Source organism: Parasteatoda tepidariorum, chromosome 7 (genome assembly GCF_982258835.1).
Source record: "Parasteatoda tepidariorum strain Cologne lab strain chromosome 7, Ptep-v5.0, whole genome shotgun sequence".
Taxonomy (NCBI): domain Eukaryota; kingdom Metazoa; phylum Arthropoda; class Arachnida; order Araneae; family Theridiidae; genus Parasteatoda; species Parasteatoda tepidariorum.
Window position 1 is genome coordinate 45,370,798 of NC_141761.1, and position 11,542 is coordinate 45,382,339.

Sequence of the window (11,542 nt, forward strand, 5' to 3'; positions counted from 1 at the left end):
TGTTTGAAATTGATATAATTGTTAGTAATACCACGTTATCAGAATTAATATTTTTTGCTTATCAAATGACTGAAAGGACTTCCGACGCTACTATCAATGACAAAACATAATGTAGTATAATATAATTTAATTAGATTATCAGGAGTGCATTTAAATTTTTTTTTTTTGAAATTGATGCATTGTTTTAAAAATTTTATGCTCCTGTACCACAGAAAAAAATCAACAAAAGTGCTTACAAATGTTCATTTTTGAAAATTTCCAAAATTTAAACTATTTTTTTCTCCAATGCCCACCTGTGTTAACATTCGTCAATTCAGGCATTTTACAGGGCAGATTTGTCGGCCTCTCTTTCAGGGGCACCATATTAGGTGGGCCAACGTTGCTCCCACAGTAAGGACAGATATTACAGAGAAGGAAAGAACATCCATGCCTTGACCGGGATTCGAACCCAGAACCTTTCTGATGCAAAGGCAAAATTTAAAATATTGATGTTCTTAATTTTTGATATGACTGAAAGTATTACATTTTAATTTAAAAATATTTTATCTCGGATAGAATAAAGATAGCCATAGTATTATTTGTCTTTAAAATTTTTTGTTATTTGTTGCTTAAAAAAATTCAGAAATTAAAATTGAATAGAAATATTCCTTGAGCGGGGTGAGAGTAACAAAAAGAAACGATCAGGGAGTAAAAAGACTTCACATTTTATGTATCACTTGACACATATAATAGGAAAAACCAAATTAAATAAATTAATAAATGTACAAAAAAGTATCAAAATAAAACTGAAAATGTTTTATCTTGCGTTTTATTTGAAAAAAAGTAGTTTTTGTCACCATCTGAATAAAAAATAAGAATGTATCACTTTGAAGTAAAGGAAAAAAGCTCATGGTTAAGAATTTTGAGTCTTGTTTCCACCTAAATTGAAATTTTTCCATTTCTAATGGCATGTTAAAAGACAATAGGACGTTCAATAAAATATATAACAAAGTTGACATCAGTATATTTATAAATTCAGGCCGTTTCTAATCACCTAGTAGCGCTCCCAAATCCAAATATGTATAGAGTTGGGGTAAGTCCTTATCTTCTTTAAGCTTGCGAAAGGGGCAAAAATAAATTTTAAGTTAAAACACTCAGTGATCATTCATCTATGCATAATTTAATTATTAAACAATATTTAACAATATCTATATTTTTGAAAAATGTAAATCAAAATTAAGTGCAAAAGTGATGGAAAGGGGAAATAAAATTAATCAAAAAGAGTTCTCAGAAAATGAACTTTATTACTAACCTTTTGACGCAGAATTTTCATTAAACATATTTTTTATACTTTTTTCCTTATTTTGTATTAATTCAGGTCAAAATAAATTAAAAATATGTATGTGGGTTTTAATAATTTATAGTTATGAAATAGGGATAGATAGTCGCAAATAAGATACATGTGTCTTTTCGCAAGTATGAACTGACTGCTCACGTTTGGACGTCAAACGGCCAGACCATGTTTTTTTCAAATTTGCACTTATTTACAGTTATTCAGATCCAGGAGAAACAGTAATTCATCATCTAAATTTCCTTAATTTGCAAAATCAATTATTGATAATTTCTTGAATATAAATGAAAAAAAATTAAAGCTACTGTTTTAGATTTTGTGTTTTATAATACAAATATAATTCCGATTATCTGACAGAATTTTCAGTAACTATTAGACTGTTTTTAAAATAAAAAAATGCTGAAAAATATTTTTACTTGTAATTAGATCTTCAAAAGGAATTATATATTAAAGGGTCACCGGTGTCTCATCTGCATCAAAGGGTCAACAAATAAATAGGTCAACCAAATGTTCAGTTTCTATAGTTATAAAAATCATCAATTCATCAAAAATATGTCATATTTTATTCATTTAGAAAAATTAAGAAATAGTATAAAATTGTTGTAAATATTGCTTTGAATAAATATACGTTGTTAGTATTTTTGTTCAAAAAATTACTAAAAACCCGAATGCATGGTTTTTTATTGTCATTTAATAATATATTTATTTATTAAATTATATATTATTTTATGAAATATTTATAATATGTAAATTATATTTATTCTGTTAGGTCAAATAATAAGTAATTATTAGACAATGGTGTTGAGGCAATAAGATTTGAAATGGCACATTTGGGTTTGCTAGAAGCTAAATTAATTCACATTTTGCTGTGTTTAAAGCATTAAGAATTTTTTTATCTAATCATACTATTCTGTTCATAAATAGAAAGATTAAATTATATTTAAGTTTCCCAAGTTTTGAGTAAATTGCATTCATTGATTTAACAAAAACTGTTTAATTCTTTATTTTTGCTATATTTTAAACTGTATTAAAATCAAAAATATTGTTTAAAATTTTAAATGGTACAAAGAATAATTTATTAGATATAAAGAATTTAGCTAGAAAAAAGCTCCTAAATATTATTTTAAAGGTATAGATTAGGAAACTTGTTATTTTTACGTGGAATTCAAAACAAATGAATTATTTAGGCAAATAGACCCCTAAAGCAGATTAAAAATTGGTATGCATCCTTCATATGGTCTTTTTTTCCTATGGAATTAAACCTTTAGAACAACAACCTTTCAAAATTAAAGGACAATGAACTTGACACTTTTTCTGCTACTTTGTTCTAATAAGTTTTCTTTTTGTTTTAAATGTTTTTTTTCCGTTTAAAATAATCTATGAAAGACAAAAACTTGAAAAATAGGAACATTTGATAAATTAGCACATTTCGCATTTAAGATAAGTATCAGTGTTTAGATGATTTGATTATTGGTATGATTTTCCGAAAAATGCTTATTTTCTCTCTCTTATCATCTTTAAAAGTTTCGTTTAAATTTTGACTGATTTTGTTCTAATATAGAATGCGTGTCTTTATTAATTTAAAATTGGCAAATGATGAGTGATTTGTAGGTATTACTTAAGCTGTTAATATTCATTTTTCCACTAAATTAGTATATTTATTTTAAAGTATTATTAGGTGACTCATCTTATAAATATGTTTTATTTCAGATTTGAAATTTAGAATGAAAATTGTAATACAACATTATAAATACAGAAGAAGACTGACTTTTAATGTGTTTTCTATGATATATTTCTATTATATATTTCTATTATATATTTCTATTATATATTTCTATTATATATTTCTATTATATATTTCTATTATATATTTCTATTATATATTTCTATTATAGTATGGTTGTTGCTATGTTCGACTCATGTTTAACAATAAAATTATTAATCCATTGATTTAAATAAGAATTTTTTAAAATTAACTTTTCATGAATCTAAAGTTAAACACCATGTTTAATTTTTTAATATTTTGTTAAATGATGTTGCTGCTACACGTATAAGAAGTAATTAAAGTTCCATTTGCATATTTTTGTTATTTTTATTTTAATACGCAAAAATATCAAAGATATAATTCAGTTCCACCAAAAAATGACGCAACCTTCATGAGAGGCTGTTTGCAGGCTCAACTGAAAATGTTGTCTTCAATGAATTTTATGATATGGTTTTGAACGACTCAGAATCACTTAAAAATAATTAATGCTTTAATTTCGAATTAATTTTTTTAAAATTAATTTTTAAATAAGTTCTTTAGAAAAAGTTTTTTTTTATTTGTTTTTAGGTTTTATTTCGCATAAAAGTAAAAAAAAAGTAGTTTTGAATAATCACTTATTTTAGAAAAATAATTCTGACATGAAAATTTATTATTCGAGCAAAAATACTTTGATTTATTTAATTTAAAAAACAATTTTTTTATCGAATATATGTTATTTTTTTAAAATAGTTACTGAAAAGTTCAGAAAAGATTTTTTTTAAATCAAAGATAAACCTTTAAGTATACTCATTAGACCATTATTTCCAAAAAATGCATTAGTAAAATATGAAAAAAGAAAACAAAAAAAATTACTTCAAAAACGCTTGAAAGGAGCCATAAAACAGACCTAAGTCATATTGTTTTGAAAGTCAACATTACTTACACAAGAAATTTGAAATAACTTAACATAATTTGATCTACTTACACAAAAAATAATAAATTTTGCCCGAGCATTTTGAGATTTTTTCTTTAGCCCTATTGCAAACAAAGAAACACAATTTTTTCTTAACGAATTTAAGTAAATAAAGCAAGAGGGCAAATAAATACTAGTCTTTTAAGTTCGAAGAAGATGCAAGAGATCCATAAATTTTATAACCAATTAGTTTAAACACGAGATGATTACTAAAACTGATGTCCTTCAAAAACTATTAAAAATTCTTATTCTACTTACGCATCGTTTCAATGTTAGATGATCATCAGTAAAATTTTCAATTAAAAATTGAAAACAAATACGAAACACTCTTGAAGGAACATTTATATTTTTTTTACATGGTATCAAATTTTATGTTTATTTATGTGATTCAAGTCATTGGCATCAATTCCTTCCTGTCAACTCTTAATCATAAGACATCATCTAAAGTTTTGAAACTACTAATAACTAGCTTAATTATCAAAATTGACCCATCTCATAGTAATATACAGATGTATTTCCAAGAGCCTCTAAATTCAAAATTTAGAAATATATTAGTCTTATAGATTGATACAAATTGATTGGAATTAGATACTTGGCAACTGATTATTTCAGAAAAAATTTAAATATTTTAGCTTGTAATTTTCTGTAGCGAAAGCAAAGCACTGAGAATAACTTTTGACGTAATGATCACATTTATAAATTATAAATAAATTTCCAAGAATCAAAAGTTACACTTAAATTATACAGATAATTTCTCCCGTTTATCAATTAAGTTAAATATAGCATAATAACTTACTTTTCCCGAATAAATATACATTTTTGATAAAATTTGAATATCAGAAAATAGTTTTCAATAGTTTTCAGAGCAGGTCTTTTATGTTACAGATAATTTTTAAGCCTTTTTCAACATTTCTTTTTACTTCTCACAATTGAATGTATATTATTATTAAAATAATTGTATAGATAATAATATTTAATTTTCACATAGATATTGTTACTTTTGTAGAAACTAAGTAATTATATTAAATCTTTTTACATAGCAAAATTTTTTGCACTGAAATTCAAAGTTTGATAATAAGTGAATGAATAATTATCGAAAAAATAAGAATTAAACGGAATTTCTTTTTAATAATAAGATAAGATGCGTATTGAGTACTTTTAACATATAGAAAAACAAAAGGAGCACGCGGAATTAAATTTGATTACTTGATAAGTAGATGATTTTTTTTTTCATTGACAATTATTGCTCAAAAATTTTCTTGATTTAAATTTTTGCATCCCCAAATATTTGTTCCTAGATAAGGGATCAGATGAGAAAGATGATTTTTGACTTCGAACTAATTGATTTTGAACTAATACTTGATTTGAAACATTAATATTTTTTTCTTTTTTAAGAGATTAGTATACTCAGAAATTGGAGCAATTTTATCAATTGTCCATAAAAACAGCTGATTTTATTTAAGTAAATAAAGCTTACCAATCAAATATTGTATTATTGTTTAAAACTTACTTTCTTTTTTATAGATTTTACTTGGGTGGTATTTGATATGTTTCAGACAAAACTTATACACATATAAGAGTTTTTTTTAAATTGGTTGAAGTTTTAAAATTATAGAAGTAAAATTAAAATTTAAATTCTTATATTAATTCCCCAAATATAGCTTCACTTCAACTGAATATTTATAAAATGCGTAATAATCGAATGTTAATATATTTTGAATGCATTTCATAAGAAAATATGCTAAAAGGAACTTACCTGTTTTTTCTTGTTTTCATCAGTTAAATTTGTCGCATAGTTCCAATGAGCATCGACTAGTTTAAAACACTGTTCAGAACTTGTTTTATCATGATAATGTAGAAATTGAACTGCTGCTATGGTATCTGTTTTGTTGCCACTCACATAACGGTTATTAACATGTTTTTTGTGTTCTATTATGGAATTTTCTTCTGGTTGTTCTTTTGAAGAAGTATTTAAAAGCATTGCTGAGTTTGATAATAACTCAACTAGTGGTTTAGTATTATTTTCACTAATTTCAGAGTCAGTTACAGGAATTTCCTGCTCTTTTAATTCTGTACTTAGCAGTTCTGTACTTGTACTATATTCTGTAGTTGTCAAAACTAAGCTTTTATTGGGTTCTTCTTTTGAAATTTCTGAAACTTTTTCAGAAGATGCAGGGGAGACAGTAGTGACGTTTTCGACTGCAGGGATGGTCTCCATATTTGATTTTTCTAGTTCTCCTTTATGTATTTCTGGTAATTCCTCTCTTAAAACGACTCCAAGATCAGATTCTGTAACAGACGGTTCTGTTTGGTTGAACTCGAGAACCAAATCTGTAGCGTTTTTAGAAGGACTTTCTGAACCACCTAAAGTTGAAAGTATTGTTGTAGTTGAAGAAAGTACGAAATCAGCGACAGTTGTAAGAATATTTGGTGTAGTCTGTTCCTGTTCTGGTAAATTTCTTGATTCCGTCTCTTCTGCATCATTTTCTGCAACTTCACTTTCCATTGTTCTGTTTGATTCTTCACTGTATACAACATTGGACTCCTCGAGAGGTAAATCAGCATTTTTAAATTCTAAATCTTCTTCTAAACTTATATTTTTTACTTTTTCGTCTTCAGAAGCAGATAGTTTTTCTAAATTTTCTATTGGATTTGTGCTATTTGACTCAAAACTTGATTCAATTTCCCCTTTTTCGCTAATATTCGTCTTCATGATTTCAAGACTATTTTCCGGAATGGCAGTCTCGTTTTCAGAATCAATTTCATCACTTCGTGATAAAATTGTATCATCAATCTTTTCTTCAGCAATTACGTTACTTGGTGTTGATGTTTGGTTCGCTAGAGAAAAAGTAGTAGATTCACTTTCCAAGTATTCCTCTGAAGAATCAGTTGAAGATGCTTCGTCCAGCTTTTCGGTTACTGCAGAAATATTTGCATTCACTTTCTCACTCCCTTCTGTGTTAATTTCAGTGTTTGAGTTAAAAATAGAATCGTTTTGTTCCTCAGTTCTGTTAGAGTCTGATATAACTTCAGTCACGTTATCAACTGGAACTTTCATTGTTGTTGATAATGCTGTCTTGTCCAACACACCAGAGGTAGATGATTCTGCTTCCAATGTCGTGCTCTGTATCTCCGTGAGAACATCACCGGACTTTTTTAAAACATCTGTCTTATTAGAAATTATTTCGGGGGTTGAAGATAATTCTGTGTTTGGGGAAGTTGTTTCAATTTTCTCGGTGACTAATGATTCCGTCGTGATTTTTTCTGTGGATTTTTCATTCTCGGTAATATTTAAGACGCGTTTATTTTCTGCCATCATTAACATATTCTTCATCGGATCTAGAGGGGGGATATATCGTACAACTTCCTCATCAGGCCTTTTTTGAGTCGTTCCTTCCGTAGAAACCGAAGAATCTCCAATGGTAGGAGTAGCGGTGAAATCGAGCATAGTCACTATATCCGAAACAGAAGAACTCTCTTCAATTTTTTTAGTCGTTTCTTGTGAGCCAGTCACAGCTTCAGTTTTAGTAACTTCATTGGGAGATATTGATGATATTTCTAAAGACTCGCTGGAGGTCAATTCACCAAGAATACTGTGAGTAGTAGATTTGGAGTACGACTCTGTAACGATTTCATCAATATTTGAGTCATTTTTGTTCAGTAAAGCTTGGGGAGCTTGATTCGAGAGCTTCACACAGAACACCGAGAGCACGACAAAAATTAGAAAGAGCGGATGCTCCATTATTTGATGCGGTCTTGTTTCGAATGAATCAGAGAAGGATTTTTAACTGTTCTACCGCGGATGGATGAGGATGAACTGAGAGATGAAAGTTCGAAGAGAGAGAATTAAAAGAGAAGAGAGATTCTGAAAACGTTCGAAAGCCGGTTTCACGAGTCCGGTGTCGATGCACTGGTCACGTGAGGAAAATGCTTTGGAGATCAGGCTGACGGTCACTACAAGCGCGTCAAAGCTGTCTTGTTTTCTCTTCAAATTGTTCCTTACGTCTATTTGTTTGTTTTTTCTGAAGTATCTAAGTTGTCCCGTCGGCCAGGCTGGGGTCTTCCCCCCTTCTCTGAGTCTTTTTCCAGTTTAGAACAAAAGAATGGATATTAATCCCTGTCCTTAACATGGTTGCTTCGCTTTTTTCATCGTCTAGGGCATAAGTCGAAATAATTCGATGTCTTCCTCATTTGCTTTGTTTTTATTAAGCATGTTTAACAAGACATATAGTTGCACCATCTAGATTAGCTCCTATTTCTTCTTTATAACCTTGGAAACAGCTTTCTATAAAACTTTCTGCAATAACTGAATAAATAAGGTAGAAAGGAAACGTTTTCCGTACTTGTATGGAAGCACAAAAGATTACAAGAAAAGTCTAATTCCTCGGAAAAACATCTTTTTTATCAACATGAAAATAGTTTCCTCTTTTTTTATTCCTATTCTGTAAAACTACTGTAATTTTTTAAGCATGTTTTTCTTTAAAAATTTTGAAATGAATTTGACCACTAATTTATTATTTCTTTTTTAGTCATCAAGAAAAAAAAGTCTTCCAAATCAATAACTTGAAAGCGAGTTAATATGAATATATGGATTAAAGACAATGTTTTGGTTCAAAGTAAATATTAAATTCCAATAGAAACTAAAAAAAAAATAACTTAATAGTAAGTAATCTTCTGAAAGCTGCAAAGAAATGTCCTTTTTTTGGTGTATGATTCTGTAATAAATGTTTTCGAGGGAACATGCAACCTGTTGATTCTTTTCTTTTATGCAGAATAGTGTAAATGAGATAACATACTTTTTGTATATTTACTAAATCTTTAGTAGAAAGTTTGAAACAAGACAAATAGAATTTTATATTTAAAATAGAAAATTTAAAATTATCTCTATTTAAAAAGAATTATCTCTATTAAATTTATCTCTATTAAAAAAGAGTTTAAACACAATTCAAATAATTATAAAAATAAACTTCCGAGAAAGGAATCATCGTTAAGACACTCATGTAATATAAACGTGTAAAAACACGTACAGTACTTTTTGTAATCACATGTTCAGTTAATTGAAGATAACTCAGTTAATATATTTGCATCGAAAGAATAATAAAAATATAAATGTTAAGTTGATATCACTATACTGCGAGAAACCTTTAAATAAATGAAACGGAATCTGATTCAATTCGTTTATAGAATCTGTCGGTAAAAGTATTGCATCGATTTAAATTTCTTGCAATACGTTGTAGCAGATTCGAGAGGCAATATTTTTATATAAGCATGTAATTTTGGATACATTATTATTATTTGTTTACTACGGCAGTTGATTCCTATGAAGAGAATATTTAAGTTATTTAAAAAATATAACGAAATTTTCGAATGTTTCTTTTATTTAGTAAGGGATTCCAGTTGTTTTTTTAATAATTTCTACTTTGGAAATATAGCACAAAACGAGTGTTTAAAAAATGGACGTAGTTTTAATCACATGTTTAAAAAGAATATAACTTGAAAAACGTGTCATTAAAAGAAAGGATACCACTCAAAACGTGATGTGGGATTTTTAAAAAGATAGTTTTAATATCCGTTAAAGAAAACGTTTAAGTAATTGAATATTTTGAAATATAATATTGAGTAAAATTTATTTTACAGTATGCAATATAAAAATGGAACACCTTCATTATTTTTTGACATAATGATCAGATTTAGCGTATTACTTTGCAATCATAACAATTTTTAGAGCTCAATTTAAAAAATGCTAATTTTTTTGTGAAGACTATATTTTGATTTGCGGAATACCTCAATAACCTTACATTTTTCTGACGGATTCGTATTTTAGGATTTCAAAATACTGGGATAGCTGTGATTAGGAAATTATGTTCTCAGTAGCTTAGGCATGAGAGTGTTAAAAACTTATTTCCTTTAACGTTAATTTTACTTCTGAAAACTACTAAAATATCAAATAATATTTAAATATCACAGAATAAAAATTTTTTTGTGTAAAAAAAAATTGTTTTTTATTTTACTGAAATAGCTTTATTCGTAGTTCCGCTGAAAGTAAAATGAACACCGATGAGTTTTAATAAACTTTTGACAACTCTCTTGACAGTTTTATTGGAACCATATCTTCCATATTGTGACTACCAACCAACTTAGAATAAACATTCTTTGAAAGATTAGAATAAACATTCTTTGAAAGAAAGGGTAGATACGTTTATTAATTTGGAAAGAAATTACGTTTTTCTCTCTGATTTTGTAACTTAAAGCATCGCCTGTACTTGTACTTTCTAATTTGCATATTAAAGTGATATATTGTTTTCAAGTACCTTCTTCCGACTCAGAGTTTCAGTAAAAACCTGAAAACAAGTAAAAAAGGGTCAAAAGTTTGATTGTCGATATAAGTAAAATTAGATTAGTTAGATAAACTAAAAATAAATTTCAGTAAATTGAATTAGATTTAATTCTTTACTGAGAACACTTAACTTTAATTATGATCAAAACAACCAGAATATGATAAAATTTACTGTATTTCTGACACAATGGGAACATCAAAAACACGGTAATTTTTAACGAGTTGCTTTGGTAAATGATTTTGGCAAAATTAACAGTGCCATATTGCTTTATTTTATGAATTAAAATTTGGTAATTTTATCGTTATTCCGTAAAATATGGCATAACACCCATTTATTCGGTTAGATTTACTTTCAACTTTTGTATTTTTTACTATATGTGTGGTAATAAGAACTATAATTTTGAAAACCAGATTTCCGGAAAATCATTATTACCCTATTGACAGAAAAATTATTAAATAGAAAGTTTAACTACCGTATATTCGCTTTCATTTGCAGAATTATGATTTTTTTTTACCAGAAATGTCTTCACCATACTTTACGGTAATTTTAACAGAAATTTTATTAATATAGAGGCCAATTGTAATGGTCAAGAAGTAATCAAAACTTATATTTTTCGATATTTGATAACCGGTTGGGAATGTGTTGAAATTTCTTTTGACGATAAGTTCACTTTGGCGATATCATCACGATAAATTTTGCTTGTGAATATCTGAAAACGATTGGAATTATTCACATTACAGAAGGTTCCGTTAAATCTGAATAGTCCACTGAATATCTTCATAACATCTTGAGTGCTACATCTAATCATAAATTTGTCAAAATGTTTATTTACGGTAATCCCTTTGGGGATAGTTTCAATAAAATTCTTATTTTAACGGTTTGGTTTGTAACTTTTTATAAGAAGCTTTCATTATCATCAGATGTAGACTTCAAGTAAATTTTTGAAGGCCCTAGCCAATCGGAAAATCGACGGTATTTGGATTTTAAGTTTTATGCTCTCAGAAAAATGAAAGCAAATTAATAAAAACATGGTAAAAACTAGTTTAAATTATTATATACTATTGAAGAAAATTAATTTAACTATGGAAATATTAGATGTACAGGGAATCATTTCAGTTGAATTGAAACTGCTAAAGACGCTTACAGAAAAAAAATTT

The 11,542-nt window shown here is 27.6% G+C and overlaps 1 protein-coding gene across 1 annotated transcript in view; it reads right to left on the reverse strand.

Moving 5' to 3' along the window:
• Nucleotides 1-7,866, reverse strand: part of LOC107444143 (uncharacterized) — a 56,137-nt gene extending 48,271 nt beyond the window's left edge. The window contains exon 1 of the mRNA XM_016058228.3: nucleotides 5,804-7,866. Coding sequence (XP_015913714.1) covers nucleotides 5,804-7,789 — 1,986 coding nt within the window. The 5' untranslated portion in view covers nucleotides 7,790-7,866. The remainder of the gene's footprint in view (nucleotides 1-5,803) is intronic.
• Between the last annotated feature and the right edge of the window lie 3,676 nt (nucleotides 7,867-11,542).